This window comes from Spermophilus citellus, assembly GCF_964194105.1.
Source record: "Spermophilus citellus genome assembly, chromosome: 1".
In the NCBI taxonomy this organism is placed as follows: Eukaryota; Metazoa; Chordata; class Mammalia; order Rodentia; family Sciuridae; genus Spermophilus; species Spermophilus citellus.
In genome coordinates, this window is record NC_138182.1 from 244,214,347 (window position 1) to 244,237,186 (window position 22,840).

Genomic DNA, 22,840 nt, shown 5'->3' on the forward strand with positions numbered 1-22,840 from the left:
GTTAGGTTGGTTCCCAAGTATTTTATTTTTTTTGAGGATATTGTGAATGGAGTGTTTTTCCTCATTTCCGTTTCAGAAGTTTTGTCGCTGATATACAGAAATGCCTTTGATTTATGCGTGTTGATTTTATATCCTGCCACTTTGCTGAATTCATTTATTAGTTCTAGTAGTTTCTTTGTAGACCCTTTTGGGTCTTCTAGGTATAGAATCATGTCATCTGCAAATAGTGAAAATTTAAGTTCTTCTTTTCCTATTTTTATGCCTTTAATTTCTTTCGTCTGTCTAATTGCTCTGGCCAGTGTTTCGAGAACTATATTGAATAGAAGTGGTGATAGAGGGCATCCCTGTCTTGTTCCGGATTTTAGAGGGAGTGCCTTTAACTTTTGTCCATTCAGAATGATGCTAGCCTGAGGCTTAGCATAGATAGCTTTTACAATGTCAAGGTAAGTTCCTGTTATCCCTAGTTTTTCTAGTGTTTTGAACATAAAGGGATGCTGTACTTTGTCGAATGCTTTCTCTGCATCTATCGAGATGATCATATGGTTCTTATCTTTAAGTCTATTGATGTGGTGAATAACATTTATTGATTTCCGTATGTTGAACCATCCTTGCATCCCAGGGATGAATCCTACTTGATCATGGTGCACAATTTTTTTGATGTGTTTTTGTATTCGATTCGCCAGAATTTTATTGAGGATTTTTGCATCTAGGTTCATTAGAGATATTGGTCTGTAGTTTTCTTTCTTTGAGGTGTCTTTGTCTGGTTTTGGAATCAGGGTGATGTTGGCCTCATAGAATGAATTTGGAAGAGCTCCCTCTTTTTCTATTTCCTGAAATAACTTGAGAAGTATTGGTATTAATTCTTCTTTAAAGGTTTTGTAAAACTCCGCTGTATACCCATCTGGTCCTGGGCTTTTCTTGGTTGGTAGTCTTTTGATGGCTTCTTCAATTTCATCCATTGATATTGGTCTTTTCAAATTGTGTGTATCCTCCTGACTCAGTCTGGGCAAATCATATGACTTAAGAAATTTATCGATGTCTTCACTATCTTCTATTTTATTGGAATATAGGTTTTCAAAATAATTTCCAATTGTCTTCTGTATTTCTGTAGCATCTGTTGTGATATTGCCTTTTTCATCCCATATGTTAGTAATTTGAGTTCTCTCTCTTCTTCTCTTCGTTAGCATGGCTAAAGGTCTGTTGATCTTATTTATTTTTTCGAAGAACTAACTTTTAGTTTTGTTAATTTTTTCAATAGTTTCTTTTGTTTCAATTTCATTGATTTCCGCTCTGATTTTAATTATTTCTTGCCTTCTGCTACATTTGCTGTTGTTTTGCTCTTCCTTTTCTAGGGCTTTGAGATGAAGTGTGAGCTCATTTATTTGTTGGTTTTTTTCTTTTTTTGAGGAATGACCACCAGGTGATGAATTTTCCTCTTAAAACTGCTTTCATTGTGTCCCATAGATTCCGATATGTTGCGTCTGTATTTTCATTTATCTCTAAGAATTTTTTGATTTCCTCCTTTATGTCTTCTGTAACCCATTGATCATTCAGTAACATATTGTTCATTTTCCATGTGATGTAGGATTTTTCCTTCCTTCTTTTATCATTGATTTCCAGTTTCATTCCATTATGATCAGATAAAATGCATGGTATTATCTCCACCCCTTTATATTTACTGAGGGTTGCCCTATGGCATAATATATGGTCTATTTTTGAGAAGGATCCATGTGCTGCTGAGAAAAAAGTATATCCATTTGATGATGGTTGATATATTCTATATATGTCAGTTAAGTCTAGGTTATTGATTGTGATATTGAGTTCTATAGTTTCTTTATTCAACTTTTGTTTGGAGGATCTGTCCAATGGTGAGAGAGGTGTGTTGAAGTCACCCATAATTATTGTGTTCTGGTCTATTTGATTCTTGAACTTGAGGAGAATTTGTTTTATGAATGTCACAGCACCATTATTTGGTGCATAAATATTGATAATTGTTATGTCTTGTTGGTGAATGGTTCCTTTTAACACTATATAATGACCTTCTTTATCCCTTTTGATTAACTTAGTCTTTAAGTCGATTTTATTCGATATGAGGATGGCCACCCCTGCTTGCTTACGAGGACCGTGTGCGTGGTATATTTTTTCCCATCCTTTCACCTTTAGCCTGTGTATGTCTTTTCCAATCAGACGTGTCTCCTGGAGGCAGCATATTGTTGGATTTGTTTTTTTAATCCATGATACCAGCCTATGTCGCTTTATTGGAGAGTTTAAGCCATTAACATTCAGAGTTACTATTGATATATGGTTTGTACTTCCATCCATGTTTGATTGTTTATCCTTTTTTAAAAAAAAATTTAGTTTGTTTATCCATGATTATCTTTCCCCTCGCCCTCTGTCTTTACTGAGGCACTTCCCACTGATGGTTTTGGTTATTGTTTTTCATTTCTTCCTCGTATAGTGTTTTGCTCAAAATGCTTTGCAATGCTGGTTTCCTGGCTGCAAATTCTTTTTTTTTTATTGATTATTTAAAGCATTACAGAGCTCATGATATATCATCTTTCATACATTTGACTCAAATTGTGTTTTGAACTCCCTTTTTCACCCCAAATACAGATTGCAGAATCACATCTGTTACATATTCACATTTTTACATAATGCCATATTAGTGACTGTTGTATTCTGCTACCTTTCCTATCTGCAAATTCTTTTAACTTTTGTTTATCATGAAAGATTTTTATTTCGTTGTCATACCTGAAGCTTAATTTTGCTGGATACAGAATTCTTGGTTGGCATCCATTGTCTTTCAGTGTTTGAAATACATTGTTCCATGACCTTCTTGCTTTCAGTGTCTGTGATGAAAAATCCGTTGTTAACCTTATTGGTTTTCCCCTGAATGTAATCTGTCTCCTTTCTCTTGTAGCTTTTAATATTTTCTCTTTGTTCTGTATATTGGATATCTTCATAACAATGTGTCTTGGCGTTGGTCTACTGTGATTTTGTGTGCTCGGTGTCCTGTATGCATCTTCAATTTGTATATCTGTTTCCTTTTTTATTTCTGGAAAGTTTTCTGTAATTATTTCATTCAGCAGGTTTCTCATTCCCTTGGTTCGAATCTCTGTACCTTCTTCTATCCCGATGACTCGTAAGTTTGTTTTTTTTATGTTATCCCATAACTCTTGGATGTTTTTCTCGTGATTTTTTACCAGCCTTTCTGAGTTGGCTAGACTCTTTTCAAGATGATATATTTTGTCTTCATTATCTGACGTTCTGGCTTCTACTTGCTCCACTCTGTTAGTGATACTCTCAATTGAGTTTTTAATTTGGTTTATCGTTTCCTTCATTTCTAGAATTATTGTTTGATTATTTTTTATAATCTCTATCTCCTGATAAAGATGCTTAACTTCTTCTTTTATCTGTTTATGTAATTCATTCTCAATGTGTTCTTTCGCTGCTTGAATTTGCTGTCTTGTATCCTCTTTAAGCTTCCATTCCATCTGTCTAAGGTGTTCCTTGAGTTCTTTATATGACCATTTTTCTGATGACTCTAGGTCCTCCTGAATATTTAGGCTGTCCTGCATTGTTTGTACTCCTTTTCTTCCTTGCTTTTTGAAGCTGCTCATGTTACTTCTTGTTCTGTTTGACTGCTGAGTTACTGTTTACTCTATAAATTTATTTGATGCTTGGGAGGAAAGATATTAGAAGGGAAGGGAAGAAGTCACTGTAGCTGCAGGTTTCAATGAAGTTATCTCCTCCGCCGCAGTCTGATGACGTCAGTTCTCTGCCATAGTGGTGTCTCTTGCAAATGGTGACAGTTCTTTTCCCTTTGCCGTGTGACCAATGCAACGGGTGGGTCCTTACTGTCTCTCCCAAGCCCCGTTTCAAACCTGTGGCCACTACTTATGAAGGCTCGGTAGGCATTTACCTCCGTAGGATGAGAAGGGCTGACCAGTTGTTTCAGCCGGATGGATTAATGCTGAGTCACAGCTGTTTGTCTGCGGGAAGCAGGCGAACGGGAGCTTGAATTCACCCGATCAGGGCTCAGTGTGTGTTCTGAGAGGCCCAGACTGTTCGCCCCAGATCCACGTCAGCTCAGCATTGCCTAGTGATCCTGAGCAAACAGATTTAGGTTGTTTACGACTCCCTATGCCCGCACAGCTGAAGAGGTCAGAGACTTGATCTCTCCGCGCCCGCCGCCATGTTGGAATCAGGAAGTCTGTTCAAAGCTTCTTAATAAAGTATAAGGTACCACTGGCTAGCAAGTATACACATTAGAATTTGTCCTAACTTGGGAGTCAAATGGAAGGGTAAAAAAGGAAGAAAACTAGAAAGTGAGCATTCAGACCCAACAGCTGGGGACTGGTCAAGCCCACCTGTAGGAGATCAAGGGAGGCTTTGATCACTGAGGATCGTGATCAAATATGACCATTGCAAGTGGCTCAACCCAGTTTTCATCTGCTTGGACCAGGACAAACATGAGCTGTATGGAGAGCACCTAAGCTTTATTGTCTTTGTCCAACATTTATGAAGTCTCTAATTTGTAACACAGACTTTGTTCCAAATAAACCATATTTCAGGGGACTCATTACCTACCAGCAGATTTATTCTCCACCAAAACCTAAAAAGTCCCCACTCCCTTGTCATTTTGACTCAAGAGAAGCAACTACCCTTGAGAGGACAGGACGTGCTATGGGCAGTTGGATGGGACCAGGCACCCACAAAAGAAGTTCACACTCTACTTACGTGTCTCATTGACAGCTGGAATCCTCAGGGTGGCCGCTGGAGAATTCCCAAGAGAATTATAAGAAGTCACAGACACCCAGTAGGTTTCACCTCCCAGGTACAGCTCACACTGCTGGGTGGTGGTATTAATTATCTGTGTGAGGTTAGTGTTGTTTTCTGGAAAGTATGATAGGATGTAGCCAAATGTTTTCTCCAGGACTGGGGCTCCTCTTGCTTTCTAAAGCCAAAGGAAACACAACTTATTGCCAATACCAGAAAGAAAAAAGGCATTGAGACAGTGAGAAGTGGTGAATAGAGGTTGGGGGTAATGTTAGCTCTGAGATGCTGACCTACAGTTAGGGAATTATCCTTCAGTGATGAATACGTACCCTGCTGCAGTGATATTAACCTTCAAGTACCAAAAGAAAGGATTTGCTAAAAGGCATCTTGGTACCTTTCAGCCTTTAGCATAAGCCCAATTTCATGAGGAGAATGCCCAAATCAGTGTAAGCAACACACCTCCAAGTCTTCCCCTCCATCCCACAAGGCAGTGGCCCTGAGCAATCTCAAGTCTGATCTGGCCCTGACTAACTTCTTCCTGGAAGCCTGGAGGGCTAGAGAATACCTGTGCCTTTGTCTTTCATCTCCATACCTCCTACCCCTGAGGATACAGCAGCCTTCCCTAGACCAGGCACCCTAGCCAAGCATCCAGCTGAGGACTAAGACATTCTGGTCTGCCCTACCAGTCCCAGACCCTTGGTCAAAAGCCAATATGAGAGGGTGGATGGGGCTCCAAGCCAGACTTCCAATTTTCAGCCTTGAATCTGGACCTACTAACCAGATGTTTTGCCTAGTAGTCACCATACTGAGTATTTCCCAGGACTTATAGGGATTCCCAGTGTTTTTGTTCTCTCTTGCTGATTACAAACACAGATGGAGAAGAATGACTGGGTGTGTAGTCAGTCATGGCTTTAGAAGTCACTTTGGCCCATTGCCTTCCTTATTCAGGAATTTCCTTTACACAGACCACAGCACAAAAGACCAGATAAAACACTATTAATGACTAATATGCTTTTCTCTCTCAAGAAAACCTGTTCTCTTTTTAAAACAACAGCTTTGAGATAAAAATCATATTCTATAACATTCACTCTTCGAAAGTGTATCAGTCCATGGTTTTCAGGATATTCACAGACTCGTGCAACCATTAGCACTATCTAATTTTAGTACTTTTCTTTTTTTAAACCAACTCAAATTCTTAGAAAAAGCTCTCCTGTCCAGGCAAAAGAAAAGCCAGTCCCCAGGCAAGGGGAAGTAGGAGGAGGGCATTGAAGCTGTCTTGCCTGCTTCACAGGCTGGCTTACTTGATCCTTTCCCACCCCTGCGTAGTTGAGACCATATGTGGGTGTGTGTCATTGTTTATCTCCCTAAAAATTAATTGTTGAGAGAGTCATCTGTTTCCACTCTTGATAAAAGAAATCCCAGCGTCTGGGATTGATTCTCAAAGATTTCCCAATCCTGTCTGCTGCCTCCACAACCTGAGGGTGTCCCCTAGGGTGTGAAAGGAGAGGGACAAAGGCAGGGGGTATTCCAACCCTGAATAATTGGAATTGAGATGTCACTTGGCTAATCAGAGTGATTTCTCCATTTTCAAAAGGATTTAAACTTGTCTGAACTTCAGCAAGTAGGGGATTATTTAATGAGCATTATCTTGAGAAGTTTGGAGACATCTAAAGGGACATCTTCTTCTCCCAACTTCCTATCTTTTCTCTCCTACTTCCCATGAAGTTTTTCCCTCTCTGTCCATTTTCTTTCCTACTTATTACCTCTCCCCCTCCTTTTCTGTCCTCTTCTACTTCCTTCTCTTATTACCTCTTCCTTTCTCCTTGTTCCTCACTCCCAGGCCTCCATCCTATATAGGAACACATAGCCCCTCTTCTATCTTTGCACCCTGGTATCCTGGTTCTTAAAGGGACACATGTGCCAGACATGTTGGCAATGATCTCAGGACACTGAGCTGACCCCTGTCAGTGTTCCTCTTGGGTGTGTAGGGAGAGTCTTCACACTGTGTTCTAGTGCAGCCAGTTGGGATGGCTTCTGGCAAAAGGTCACAGTGCCTCCTGTATTGTACTTCATAATGGTCCTAAATGTTAATGTTTCAGACCAAAGAGGGACCCAGGGTCTATAATGTGCATCAGGACATCTACAAGATGACCTCTGGGGCTCTTCTGAGCTGGGCAAACATTGAGATTTGAAGCATCATAAAGCCCTCTAGGAAAGGAAATTCAGGACGTAAAATTTCAAGAATCATAGTGTTTACAGGGATAAAAGACCAAAGTTTTTGTTGTTGTTGTTGTTGTTGTTGTTGTTGTTATTTGTTTGTTTAAACAGGGAAAAAACAAAGAAGAACTCAAAGGAAGGTCACCTTCCAGAGTAACTGCACTGGCCTCCTTCCATCCACCTCAGCTGGTCTCAGGACCCTCCACAGATCCAGGCCACCTGGAACTGAAAGGAACAAGATAGGTGCTCAACTTAGAAGGGAATTGCAACAGGAGATGGGGAAAGTTTGCTGAGCTACTGGGTGAGAAAGGCAATGGAGAAGAATATGCTGGAGGGAGCCAGCTGAGGACGGCAGCATGAAGAGATGGCAGCCTTGCAATGACCAACAAGGTGGTCTTCATTTTGCGGTTGAAGAACTGGGAGGAACCAAACTTAAAAATAAAACTGCTCATCCTGGCATGCAGTGGTGCATGCCTGTAATCCCAGGAAGGCTGAAGCAGGAAGACCGAAAGTTCAAGGCCAGCCTGGGCAACTGAGACCTCAGTAATTCAGCAAGAACCTGTCTCAAAATAAATAATAAAAAGGACTTGGGATGTAGCTCAGTGGCAAAGTGCCCCGTGTTCAATCCCAGTACCAAAAAACAAAACAAAACCTGTTCATCCCCAGTGTCAAAGGAAGGAAGGAAGGAAGGAAGAAGTGCACTTGGGTCTGATAACTTAATGAAAGAGAAAAAGAAAAGTACAATACAACCCCATTGTAATATAATTGATCCCCCAAATCTGGATGGAAATATGTCTATAAAGCTGGGAGTGACACAGATAATTGATAAGAAATTATGTATATATAATTTATACCATGTGTATGTCCAAAAAGAATGAACTTGAGTACTTATAATGGTATAAGATGTAGAGAAAAAAAAGGAAAGTAACAAGGAAATAATCTTCACTATTCCTCACTGTTCCTAAATTATTTATTTATTTATTTATTTAGCTGTACTGGGAATTGAACCCAGGGTTTTATACATGCTGCATAAGCATTCTATCATTGAGTGACATCCTTTTTCTTTTAGTTTGAGACAGGGTCTTGCTAAGTTGCTGAGGTTGTCCTCAAACTTGCAATCCTCCTACCTCAGCCTCCACAGTCACTGGATTACAGGTGTGTGTCACCACACTCAGATACTGAGCTCTAAATTTAATGCTGGTCTTCCCAGCAAGAAAAGTAAAAAAGAATAAATTCTCATAACCTGATAAAAAGAAAACACAGAAATTCATATGAAGAGATTATTGTTTTCTGCCTATGGACACTAAGTTCATAAATAGGACTTATCTCAAAAAGGACACAGGGTGACAAAAAGACCAAAAACTGCAATCCCAGGTGAGTAAAAGCATAGAAATACAATACAAACATGTTTCTCATGGTTGTCATCTATAAAACACAAGGGCATAAAATCTGAGTCAACTTCTTTCAGTAAAAACACAGTCTGAGAGCACAGGTTTCCGATGATCTTACTATACAGGGACAAAATGTACAAAAACAAGGAATTTACATTTCACTTTCTCTCTGGACTATTTCTCTCAAATGTCTCAAGCAAGTTCTGACAAGGGATGGATCACCGGCAATCTGTAGTTCAACGCTCCAACACGTACCTGCAATGTCAAAATGCTGACCTGCTGATTAAAGAATGACCCACACACATCAGCCCGGAGAGGCAAGCAGAAGGTACTAAAGAAATGTCCAGGAGGACTAGTGGCCTACAATTTGGAGCAGAGAGGAAATGAACCTAATAAAGAGATGCAGCTCTCTGAATCCTTTCTTGAGGAAGTTGTGTGGCTGGGGATGCTATATTAGGTCCACAAAGAATGGAGCCTACCTCTAAGGCCAAAATCTGAACTATTTTAGTACTGAAAGACTGTCTTCAGGGATCTTTTTAACTTTAAATGATTGGGATCTTATAGTGAAATGAGTATCTGCAACTAAAGACAACCTTATAATGTAGAAAAGTACACCAAAGGGCAATTAAGTCGATAACTTGTTTTGTCATCAAGGGAGAGCCACATTTCTACAACTACTCTTGCAGAAACAAAAGTATGAGTAACATAGGCTAGCTACTAGGGCTAGCATCTCCCAGTGAGATCTATTGTAATTTCATTTAAACTGTTTATAAGGTGATTGGAGCTGTTTAGACTTCACATGTGACTTCACCTGAATTCCACTGAGATGTTGCCTTAAAAGCTCTCCCAGGAGTTTTCTATTTCCCAACAGTCTTTGTTGAATGACAAGACAGAACAGCCAGTACTCAACTTTCCCAGGAAGAAACAGGCTGCTTTCAGCCTGTTCATATGTTTACAAGTGAGACATATGCGCAGGTAAAGCCTCTCTCAGAGACAGCCTTAGTATGGGCCCACAAAACCATCAGACCTTCAAAGGTAACCCACAGAATTGGAGGGACTCGTTCTCCTTAATTTGCAGAATTTCTCTGTTCCAGTCATGTGGAAAGTCAAATTCAGGGATAATAATATTGGGAGTAAGAAAGAAAATTCTAAACACAAAATGATCATTATAATCCAGTCCTAAGTAGTCATCTCAAGAATAAATACATAAATTGATTATTAAATAATCATCCCAGGCATTTTGACTTTTTTATTTTTGATTAGAAACCTTAGTGAAATTCTCCTTAGATTTATCTCATGGGCAGCCACTTAGTTTTAGTAGACAGCAATAATGAATGAGTTTAATTGAGCATTTTCTTCATTCATTGAGGCCATTATTTCTTGCAGATATCCAAATAGACTTTCCATCAGATGCAGTTTTTAGTAAAAAAAAAAACTGCCTGACTAGCATGTAAATCTTCTACAATTATTACAGTGAACTTTTCATTGACCATGAGTTGATAATGAATTTATAGTCTAACCAAAGGGTAGTGGGAGTAGTAACTCTACATTTGTGGGGGAAAAAAAATTGAATTTTTCCAAGTCCATCAAAATACCTATGTATTCTAAGGCATCAATTACCTGGACTGATTTAGAAACAATTAGATGTTGTGCTGTGGGGATACAATATGGGTATCCCCTCAACCAATAGCAAGCAGACACATACTGATGCCCTTGCTAAAGACCAACAATAATAACAACTGTCTTTTAGTAAGTATCGCTATATTAAGCATTTTACCTGAATTATTTAACCCCAAATCATATATTTCATAATCCTCATTTCTGAAGCATAAATTATTGCCCAATATCACAAGCTTCTAAGTAATAAAGCTAAAAATTGAATCAAATTATACCAGTATCATTTAGGAAGTAGATATTTAATGACAAAATGTAGGTATACAGCCCCATTAATATGATGAAATCCAAGAGAAAATAGGTAGTACCTCACATTTAACTTAGAATTTTTCAAATAATTAGATTTGAAATCATATGTACTAGACAACTAGCATTTCACTGTGAAGTAGGGAAACAAAGCATTTATGAGTTGGAAAATCAGAAATTGGGATTTGCTAGGAGGTTGGATATGCATTTTCATCAATATCCTCTGGGATCCTGAAAATGCTGGGGGAGGGGGAGCCAATGTTCTTTATGGGTAACTCTGACAAATCAGCGTTGATTGATTTAATTAGCAAACGAGAACACCAGCATCAAGTGTTTCTGCAAATTACTCTTAACCAAGCTTGCCGAGCTAATAGATCACATGAAATTGTAAATCTTGTTTCTGACAGCAAAACAAGTTGAGGAAACTGACATTAGGGAGTGGCTGGACTGTGAAGAACTTACCAGACTTGAGACTCTGAGCCACAAAGGCACCAGACAAGAAGAGTGATAGGCACAGAGAGAAGTGCTAGCCAAGGGCTGGGGTTGTGGCTCAGTGGTAGAGAGCTCAACTAGTACATGTGAGGAACTGGGTTTGATTCTTAGCAACACATAAAAACAAATAACTAAAATAAAGGTATTGTGTCCATCTATAACTAAAAATATATATATTTTTTAAAAGTGCTGGATAAAATACCATCCCACCCAAGGTAGTACTTAATCACCAAATTACCTACTGAAAGGTGTAGCAGAGAAAAGATCAATGATATCCCGGGGCTTCATTTTAGTATTTTAAAGGGAGGGTTTAACTAAAATATAGACAACATGAACTATTTCAACAATACCACTGGGCCATTTTTTTATTGTGCAATTTATATGCTGTTTGATATTTGTAAACTATTTTATTTGTATTGATTAGACATTTAAAAATGACATAGTTAGAATGTCAATATGTGCCAAATGTATGTATTTTTTAGTTTACATATTAGGTCCACACCTTGGTTTTTTGTTTGTTTTGTTTTGTTGGTACTGGGGATTGGGCCTAGGACACTCTTCCACTGAGCCACATCCCCATCCCTTTTTTTTTCTTTTTTTTTTAATATTTATTTTTTAGTTGTAGTTGGACATAATACCCTTACCTCACTTATTTATTTTTTTTAATGTGGTGCTGAGGATCAAACCCAAGGTCTCGCACATGCGAGGTGAGAGCTCTATCGCTGAGCTACAATCCCAACCCCCCTCATCCCTTTTTATATTTTATTTAGAGACAGGGTCTCACTGAGTTGCTTAGGACCTCACTAAGTTGCTGAGGCTGGCTTTGAATTCATGATCCTTCTGCCTCAGCCTCCTGAGCTGCTAGGACAACACATGGCCCATACCTTGTTTTAACATACATTTTTATTTCTTTAAAATAAATAAATAGGGCTGGGATTGTGGCTCAGTGGTAGGGCACTCACTTAACTCTGCTGTGGGGATACAATATGGGTATTGATCTTTATCATCACATAAAAATAAATAAATAAAGTCATTGTGGCCACCTATAACTAAAAAATTTTTTTAAATAAATAAATATTTTATACATATAAAAATATCATGTGTGAGGCACAGTTCTAAGCACTTAATGGTTTGATATTTTCTGTGATTTTTTTCCATATTACTAAAGCAATGCATATAAGAAAAGAAGCTCAGAGTGAGAAGAGCTTTTGGAGGATGTCTAACCCAATTCCCCATTTGCAGCATGAATCCCTGTTCTGAAACCATAGCCACTAAGGAGAAGTCCAGGCTAAGCATGAACATCCATTGGGGAATGCAAGACTCACAAGGGATCAGACCATTTCCGGAATCCTATCATACGGGTAAATCTGCCCAACATCTGTTAATATCAACTTGGTGTCATGGGAAATTCACGCAGGAGCCAGAGGAATGAACTGTTGGACCCAAGTAGAAGCTGAATCCAGATGTTATCTGAGACCCCCATGGAACTTGGCTATCTTGTCTTTTTCCTTCCCTTTCTGTCATTAAAGGTGATTTTTTTCCCCATTTCATTAGTTATACTTTATATTTTAGTAGTAGCTTTAGGATTTAAAATATATATCTTCAGTTTATAAAAGGATACCTTTAAATAATATGATACCTCTTCAGATAGAATGTAAGAACCTTATAAGAACATTAAAGAAGAGATCTTTTGCCTTTGGGATACAAAGATGCTAAGGTAACTAACATCCTCAGATGAGCATAGTCATCTATGACTATAGTCATATGACCATAGTCCAGTGCCTGTGGAGAGGGAACATGAGGACTCTCCAGGGCTTGGGATCACAGGATTCCATGATTCTCAAGCCTGGCACTTGACAAAATCTACCAGGTCTAGGCAGAGACAGCCCTACACCAGAGCACAGAGACAAGAAATTACAGAGAGCAGCTTGCCTTCTTCCTCGGTTAGTCCCATTTTTTCTTGGCTCCAGTCACTCCAAAAGTATGACCCTTTGACCATACATCGCATGGCTATGATGTATTCTGTGAAAGCCTGCAGCCCCGTGAGGTTGTAGACCAGATCATCACTCTGGAAGTCGACTTCCACCTGCGAGACAGAAAAAGCTCTCAGCTGAAATGGGGGCAGCACATCTTCCCTTTCCACATTTCCTTCACTACTCAATGCTCTCTTACCTTTCAGAACTAGAAACAGTGTATCTCTGATTTTAAAAAACATCATTTTCATAAATAAACCTCCACACCTGCCTGGGGACAACTTGTACCTAAATAGATGTAATCACCCCCAAGAACTACCACCTCCCTCCCCATTTCCTGACTCTGAGCTTGGGAACAGAGATTTCATCTCTGGGCCTGGTGAATGATGTTCTAGAAGATACAAGGCAAAACTCCATGACCCAGGGCAAACTGGGCCTCAGCTTAAACTCAGAGGTGATTTCAGTACCTAGAAATACAGTTTCACAGATCAAGGGGGTCAGAGACCTCGGCAGCATCGAGGTCAATCCTCTCAGGTCAGGGTTGAGACCCAGGAAAGTTAAGTGACCCCAAGACAACCTCAGCATTTGTGATCAGTGGAACTGGAACCAGAACACAAGTTTCTTCACTCCCAGTTTCTTTCTTTTACCCCAATATTCCATTATAAATGATTGGTCTTGGGGTAACCCATCAAGCTGCTCAAAGTCTCAACAGCCTGGATATATAAATTCATTTTGACATTCTCTTGGGAAGAACAATGGCCAATTAAATCAGTTCCCTTCTCTCAATCAGTGTCACTTTATCATTAGCAAAATCAAGGTGGTGTTTTATAAAATTTCTAAAAGTCCCTTCTGGAGCCAACCCTCCTTGAAAAACTAAAAATCTATCTATCTATCTATCTATCTATCTATCTATCTATATTTTTTTTCTGAGCACAGACATTATTGGAACAATGAAAATGGTTAGCTGTTAGTTTATTAAACTTATATTGAGTTGATTAATAAAAACAAATTTCACTAACAGGATGTCCATTTTATTAGTATACAACCAGCGAGAGAGGGAAGTTCTGATATTTCTTACATGTATGTAACAGCTGTGAAGAGAAGTACTTAATTATAATCCCTGGGTCTAACTGTAATTGGACAAAAGAAGAAAGTGTGTGACAGAGAGCTGAGCACCCCAGCTACAGAGGGACTTCTGAAAGCCCAATCAAGTTGGGGGCAGAGGAAGGAGGTAGGACCCAGAGGCAATAATAGCATTTTCACTGTTAAAGCCTGGGCTCCTGGAGCATCCTCTTCCAAACTACCCCAGGAGATACTATGGCAACACACTAAGGTTATTGGGAACAAAACTTGGAACAATCTGTCATTCATCATGGGGTTATAAAAATAATTCTAATCCATATGCCAACTGTAAGGAGGTCTAATAATGCTCTATTTTACTTTTTATGCCTTTTAAAATGCAAAATATTTGCTAGACACAGTGCCTATCCCAAGGGCTCAGGAGGCTGAGGCAGGAGGATTGCAAGTTCAAGGCCAACCTCAGCAACTTAGTGAGGTCCTCAGCAATTTAGCAAGAGCCTGTCTATAAACTTAAGAAAAAAAGTTTTAAAGTAATGGTTGTGTGTCTCAGTGGTTAAGTGCCCCTAGACTCAATCCCAGTACCCAAAAATAAAAATTTAAAAAAAAAAAACAAAATAAATATTCTTTTTAAATCCTTCTTAAAATAATCTTCCTAATTTTTCCTTCAGCACACACTTGGCCTACTTGGTACTTCTCATCATGCTCAGGCTGAGAAAGCTTTGCCTCATCTAACCACTTAAACCTGCTGTTCCCAGCCCCGGCTACAGAAAAACCAAAACAGGCTGTTTAGTCTTTTCAACACTTTGCCTTTAAGGTAAATTGCCTTGGATTTAAACCTTAGCTTTTGTCTAGTCGAGGAGCTATTGGCTCTCCCAGACTCCAGGCCTTCATACACAGGCTTAGATCTAAAGCCTCCCCACCTCCACCCAGGCCTTGGAATCCTACCAATACACTAATTAACTCCATCAGATTTGTTTCTAAGTCTATGCTCCGTGCCAAATCCTAGCTCACCCAAAGTGTTTGTCATAGGGATGAGTCAGAAGTTTTGGTGCAAAGCCTAAATCAAACTCTTTAAACAATCTTGAGATTCATTTCTAGGATATCCACATGGCTTCTAGGATGTCCACATGGCTTCATCATAAAAAGGGGCAAACCCTGCGACAAGAACGGCAGGAAGGTTTGGAGGTTGCTGAAGTGTGGTCACATGAATGACAAACCTGGAGTTAGAAAACCTGGGCTTAGGTTTGCAACTTGCAGACCTTGTGATTTTGGTTTATTAATCTCTCTACATCTCAATTTCCTAATCTATAAGTGAGGATAGCAATGCCTCATGTATAGGATATTTGCAAGAATTAAATAGGTGACACATAAGAAAGCATTTTGTTACCCATATAACATCATACAAACATGGGTCTTCTTATATGGTCACAATGGGATTTTAGAATTAGTTTTGGGTTTTGTTTGGTTAAACTGATGTTTGTTGAACACAGCCATGTGACAAGCAAAGGAAAAATAAAAATGACAATCAAGGTACCTGCATTTGAGGAGTTTACAGTCTACTGAGGGGCGAATCTAATGAGTTTAAATGTGTTGATTGTTAAGTGCCATGACAGAGACTTACAGAGGAGGGGAACCTCGCTCAGACCCTAAGAAAGAAATATATCTCATCTAAGTTCTGAAAGATGAATAGAGGGGCAGGAGCACAGGTACAAAAGCAGAGGGTGTTCTAGGCAGAGACACAGAATAGGGAGACAGTGTGCTGCAAGGAAAACAAGCAATCCAGAATTACTACTGAAGTAAGCTCAAGGTGAAAGACAAGGTTGGAGGGTTGGTGCAGCCTGGTCTCAGAAGGTTAAGGATTTGTACCTTTTTCCATGAGTGGGAACCATTAATATGAGGCTGGAGTGGGTTAGGTTGAGCTTAGCTGGGTCTAGAACTGAGGAGACTTGCTTGTGTCTGAAATCTGAAAGGAGAGAGTGAGTACTGGATGCTCTCTCTCCAGGAGAGCAGAAGGAAGGACATATTACCTCATGGACAGAAAGAGAGGAGGCAAAGATGGATGCAGATGTGGGTGACTTTGTTAAAGGGTGGAGTATAGAATGCCAAGAGTTGGAGCAACTTCTATTTGTTGGCCTCACTTAGTGTTACACATAGTTGAGTAATTTGTCAGAGTGACGTAGGCTCTGGTTTGTTTCTTGTTGAATCCTGTCTTAGAACATTTTGTGACTCTGGGACCCTACCAATAGAAAGAACTGGGGTGGCTAGTCAGTGCTGGTTGTGTGGCTGAACCACCCCACAGTTCCTCAGGTTTGCTGAGTCTATGGCATAGGGCTTGAAGGAAGATGAGTTTGTGCTGTGCTGAGGCCTGCTCTGCTTAGGGGCTCCTTGAACTATATATTGGTGAGTCCAATGTCATATAGTCAGGTTCAGGGAAGAAGGTTCCAGAGTTGGCTCAGAAAGGAAGCAGGAAGGAAGAGTGGCCAACATCATTCTCTCTGAATACAGGAAAATGAAACCTGACAAATTTTCTTTTATTAAAGCGTTCTAGAACAGGATAGAACACAACAGACATCGTGTCTGAGGATTTCTACTAGGAAAGGGTCTCATGAAAGCCTCCTGGACACGATGAAAAATTACTGTCATGGTAAGCAGGTGTATTCGTAGAAACCTGAGTAATGATCACACTCAAAGAAGGCAGCATTGGGGCTGGGATTGTGGCTCAGTGGTAGAGCACTTGCTTAGTATGGGCGGGACCCAGGTTTGATCCTCAGCACCACATAAAAATAAAGGCATTGTGCTGTGTCCATCTACACCTAAAAAAATAAATTTTAAAAAAAGAAGACAGCGTTGATGCCCCTGGAGAGTCTACTGGCTTTCCACAGGGCTCTGATGCAGTTACTACTTTTTTTAATGATTAGATAAAGTCATAGAATTAAGTTATTAAATCTGAAGTAAGTTTATCATGTATTAAAAAGGAAGTAAAATGTTGAAAGTAGATTTGGGGCAGCAGAATAAAGGTTCCAAGTGGAGTGATATGATGAATAAGGCCAAAATGAAGAAATTCAATAGGAACAAATAGAGCATTTGAATTCAGGTTAAAACCTAACAAATTATTGGGTATGGTGGGGTCTTCCTTTAATCTCAGAGACTTGGGAGGCTGAGGCAGGAAGATTGCAAGCTTGAGGTCAGCCTCAGTAACTTAGAAAGGCTCTAAACAACTGAGTGTCTCAAAATAAAAAAATAAAAAGGGCTGGGGATCTGGTTCAGTGGAAAAGCACGCCTAGGTTCAATTCTCAGTACAAAAAAAAATTGTACGATAGTGATTATGTATTTTTCTAGCAAGTTTTGTGAGAGGGGAAAAGTCTTAAAGACATCTCCATAATGTGAGGTGGTCACCAAAAAATGAAGGATGATATAATTTCAGGCTGGGATGAAGGAAACAGGAGAATATCTTCTGAACCCCAAGGTAAGAAAAGGTTTCTTAAAACATAAAGAGCATTAAGCATAAAGGAAAAGTTTGATAAAAGTTAACATGATCAAAATTAAGAAGTTCTGTTCATCAAAATTCATCATTAATAAGTGAGCAAAAAGGCAAGCTGAGGTGAGACAGAACATTAAGGCAAAAGGGTATGGCATAGGAAAGCTGCTCAGATCATGGCAATCAGAGAGAGAGAGAGAGAGAGAGAGAGAGAGAGAGAGGTACACTCATCAGAGACAAAATATATACCCCAAAGACACATCCCCAGTGACTTACCCCTCTAGTCACATCCTATCTGCCTACAGTTACCACCCAGTTAATCCATTCAAGTGGATTGATAAATTAAGGCTCTTGTAACCCAATCATTTCACCTCTAATCTTTCTTATTTGTCTCACACATGAGCTTTTAGGAGATTTCTCATATCTAAACCATAACACTTGAAACATGGTCAATAAAAAATAATTTAAATGAGTGAAGTCATTTTAGAATTATATAAATGAATCTTAAAAGCACAATATCAAGAGAATAAAGTCAAACATAAAAAATACAAATTGCATAGATTGAATTTGTATGTTCCTCGTATATTTCTGCTGGGCACTTATACAATAGTGGGTACTCCTTAAATTATATTTTTCCAGAAAGCTGGCATAATGGTGAAATATTAAAAGCAAAGAAATGATTACTGTGAAAACAGGATAGCAGTTAACTGTAAGGGGAGAGAGTGTAATCATCAGAAAAAGATAATCAAAGGGTTCTGGAATGCTGAAAATGTTCTATTCTTGACTTCCGTAGCTTAAATGCAATATATGTTTTGTTTACTTTCCAAGATGTGTTATGCTTAAAATTTTTACTAAAGGTTGGGGGAAAAAAAAGAAATGGTCAAACCATAGCGTATCTGATAACCAACAGACCTAGAAACAAACCAAGGTAGAATGCAAAAGTAAAATTTTCATTCTTTAATGTGTCACTGTGCTCAGACTATAATACACCTGTGGTGAAACATCTACCCAATCTAAAAGATGTGAATAAACAACTGAAAAGTATAGTACTTAGTATGTTACTTTTCTATTTGCAAAGTAGAAAGTTAAAAAGATTCTAGATCAACAAAGTTGTCAATGAATCTCTTCCTCAGGTCCTCTAATAGAAATATTATAAAAGTATAACTTACCCAATGGGTACTATTGATTGTCCTGTATCGAAGCATGTATTTGAAATTAGATGAAGAAAATAATGAATCACGCCATTCCCATTTTATTTGCATCATTTTTTTGATGCCCAAAATTGGTTTCACAGAAAGAATCTTAAGTGGTTCCATTTTCACTGAAAATAAAAATCATACAATTCTCATATTTGCAAGAAAATGAGATGCTAATAACATTGAGCCCAAACTGAAAGCACAATAAGCCTAGAAAATAAATAGTAGTACACATTTTTCTGTTTGCTTTATGCAGATGGCATAGCAGGGAAGTGCAAAAGGAATGTCTCAACCGAAATTAACTCCAAAAAAGGATTACCTAATGAAAAGAGGATTATTCCTGAGATTTTTCTGCAAATCAGTCTTTTACTGATTGGGTCATATCTTATGCCAGAAAGGAGATAAATAAATAAAAATAATAATCAAGACAAACTATAGTTACACAATAAACTACAACAGAAATTTAAAGAGAGACTACATACAAGAAAATAAGCTATTCCCTGTATCTACCCTCCCCTTGGCCTCCCTCCCCTTGATCCCCATGATTAAGGAAACCCCATTAGAAAGAACTTCTCATTTTCTTTTCACACTGCAAATCTTCTAGCCCCAATTTTCTCTCTATGGAAATGTGTTTTTTTCTGGTTATAGAAGTAGCATATGCTCAATTTTTTTTAATACACAAAATCAGGAAATTCTTCAAAACATGGGTTTTTTTTAAAGTTTCATAATATCTACCTTATGGATAAATGAAATTTATTTGACCACTTTTCTACAATTGTGCATTCATAGTGTTTCCAGTATTTTGTTTAAAGTTCCTTAATGACAGAGGCTAGTCTTGATCACAAAGTCCAAAATTAAAACCTGGCACATAGCCAGTATCAAATATTTGATAAGTGAATGAATACATGGGTAATAGATGAATCTTCCTCTAACATCTCTAATTATTTCCTTAATTCCCTTAGAATTGATTGGCTGGTTTTTCAAAAGGAAATACAGATATTTAGGTTAACAGCCACACAGTGCAATTTTGTTCCTAGAAAAGGCTACATCAATATCAGTTTCCATCAACAGTGTATGAATACCCATCTCATCACACCCTCACTAGCTAGAATTTAATAGTACCATTGTGGATTTGGAAAAGCAAAATCCCTAGTTAGGGCCATATCATTAAAACACTGACTGCATTAAAATATTCAGAAATCTTTTAGTGACTACTCAAAAAATAATGTGTATTTTTTTATGCCTGAACTAAAGGGTGACCAAACTATATGGCCACTCTATAGGTGGAGCTATAAGCAATAGACATATTAAGTATTTCCATAAGATTACTGGTATTTATGGAACACTTCATAAGTATTCTTGCAGGTGAATCATTTTGTCAATTCCTCTCAACCACATAACAAAAATGGCCATTTTACAGAGGAGATTTAGAAAAGGTAAATAAATTTCTAGTAACAACTAAGATAACACTCATATGCCAAAGTTCCTGCCTATATTCATTGCATTAAACTGTTTTTAGTCAGAGTAAACACAAATTCCTGTTATATAACCATTCAACTAATCAACTCTATCACCAAGGATATGTTATTAATTTTTTCCTGTGATTAAAATGGCTCTCAAAATAGTTCATTAGGAACTGGTGTGTATTGAGTCACATAAGCAAAATGGTAGACTAGGAAAGTCCAAGTTTTTGTTCCTTCATGGAAACATTGAAAAAAAGAAAAACAAAAATGGACAGAAACTGAGTAGACTAAGCTTGCAGGAACTCTGAAAATCTATCTGAGGTTTATACTAACCAATCTATAATATCCAATTAAGAAAATGTCACCTTCAGAAAGGTAGGAAAAAAGTTTTATGGCAGTCTTATTTGCCTTGCTCCACACTGTTTGTGTTGTGTCAGTGGTCTTGGTAGAAAGGAGATGGCAACCCAGTTCCTAATTCCCTTCCTCCAACTGGAGGGAACAGAGTAGACCTTATTTACAACATTCTAACCTGTCTGAAGAAAAAAGGGCTGGCCTCTTGTTTTGCCTAATTTGAATCTCAGGTTGGAAAAGTGTCAGGAACAACTCATGAAAGCTATAGAAAGACTTCACACCTGTAGAAGCCTGGGGCAAGAAATTATGTAGGGAAACATAAAACAGATGACATAAGGTCCTAAAGAGAAGCTGAGTAAGATTCTGATATTTGAAACAATAGCCATCTCTCCTAGTGTTTGTATACTGATTCTACTGGGACAGTCTTTCACAGATTAGCTAGGCTTGCTCTGAGTTTTGGGATCCATCCAAAGTGAAAGTTTAGAGTCTGCTTGGGTCTTTTCTTACCATGATCAAGCAGGCCAATGATACAATTGAGAGTCTCTGAAGGAGAAGAGAGAAAGAAAATGTCAGAAAGATTATTCAAAGAAGTAATGGGCAAACTTCCCATTTGATGAAATACATGAATCTACAAGTCCAAGAATCCCAAAAAATCCCAAGTAAGATAAACCTAACTAAAAACTTCAATAACTGAAAATTTTAAAATTTGGTAGAGTGATGCAAGAGTAAATTTGAGCAGGCACAAGAAGAAATCAGCAAACTTGGAAATAAGACAATTGAAATAACTAAATCTGAAGAGCAAAAAGAAAAAAGAACGAGGAAAAGTTAACAGAACCTTAGAGACTTGTGAGACATGATCAAGCAGGCCAATTATACAATTGAGAGTCTCTGAAGGAGAAGAGAGAAAGGAAATGTCAGAAAGATTATTCAAAGAAATAATGGGCAAACTTCCCATTTGATGAAATACATGAATCTACAAGTCCAAGAATCCCAAAAAATCCCAAGTAAGATAAACCTAATTAAAAAGACCCACAACTAGACAGTAGAAAGATAAAACAATATTTCAAAAGCAGCAAGAGAGAAGCAACTCATAAACAAGGGATATGTCATGATATTATAAACTGATTTCTCAGCAAAATCTTAGAGGTCAGAAGGCAGTGGCATGGTATATTTAAAGTGCTGAATTTTTTTTTAAGTTGTGTGTGATACTGAGGATTGAGTTCAGTGATTCCATGTGTTAGTGATTCCAGAGCTATAGCTACCTCTGAGCTACACCATAAACCCTTTTTAAAAATTATATTTTGAGAAAGGGTCTTGCTAAGTTGCCCAGGCTGGCCTCAAACTTACAATCCTCCTGCTACACTCTGAGTAGCTGAAATTATAAATATATGCTGTTGCACCCTGAGTAATTAAAATTATAGGTATGAGCCTTTGCACCCAACTTTAAAAACAAAAAGAAAATTTTAAACTGGGACTTCTGTATCTAGTAAAACTGTTCTTCAAAACTAAAAGAGAAATTAAGACATTGCTAGATAAACAAAAGCTAAAGGAGCTTATTACCAGTAGACCTGTTCTAAAAGAAATGCTAAAGGGAGTCCTTCATGTTGAAATAAAGGGATGCTAGACAGTAACTTGAAGCCAGTTGAAGATGGAAAGACCTCTGGTACAAATGAATACATGAGGAATCGAAAACAATTATTATTATGATTCTGGCTCATAAGTCCTTTTGTTTTACATGGGTCTTAAAAGACTAAAGCATTAAATTAATTATAAATCTCTATTAGTGAGTATCTATGATATCCATGGCATCAAATGGGGAAGAATTGGGAAGGCATAAGTTCTGTATGCAATTCAAGGTAACATGGTATCAATTCAAATTAGATGATTATAAGTGTAGGTGATATATGTAATCCTCATGGTAACCACAAAGAAATTATTTATAGAATATACACAAGAGGAAATGAGAAGGAAACAAAAACATGTAACTACAATAAATCAACTAAATGCAAAGAAGGCAGTGATAAAGTAAATAAGAGGCCAAAAAGCTACAAATCATACAGGGAAAAGAACAAAATAGTGAAAATAATTCTCCTTTTTCAATTACTCTAAATGTAAAGGAACTAAACTCTCCTAACAAAAGGCATAGACTGGCAGACAGATTATTTTAAATGATTCAATTGAATTCTATCTACAAGAGACTCACTTTCAATCTACAGTCAAAAGTAAGTTGAAAGTAAAAAGATCAAAACAGCAGGAGGGGTTTCATGAAAATAGCAGGGAGGCCAGTAGAGTAGAGGAAGGGGATCCAGAGGTGGGAGGGAAAGAAGAAGTACTCAGGAATGTAATTGACCAAATTATGCTATGTGCATGTACGTAAATGTGAAGACAAAGCCCACTATTACATTCAATTATAATTCACCAATAAAAAATACTACTAAGAAAAAGACATTCAATACAAATAGTAACCCAAAGAGCAGAGATAGGTTTATTTATATCAGAC

At 38.1% G+C, this 22,840-nt stretch overlaps 1 protein-coding gene across 1 annotated transcript in view; it reads right to left on the reverse strand.

The window, feature by feature from the left end:
* The window catches only part of IL31RA (interleukin 31 receptor A), a gene marked incomplete at both ends in the record, with an annotated part of 46,511 nt that overhangs the window by 15,764 nt on the left and 7,907 nt on the right, over window positions 1–22,840 (reverse strand). Inside the window, 4 exon segments of the mRNA XM_081279003.1 lie at window positions 4,741–4,957; window positions 7,142–7,221; window positions 12,732–12,885; window positions 18,500–18,651. Coding sequence (XP_081135129.1) covers window positions 4,741–4,957; window positions 7,142–7,221; window positions 12,732–12,885; window positions 18,500–18,651 — 603 coding nt within the window.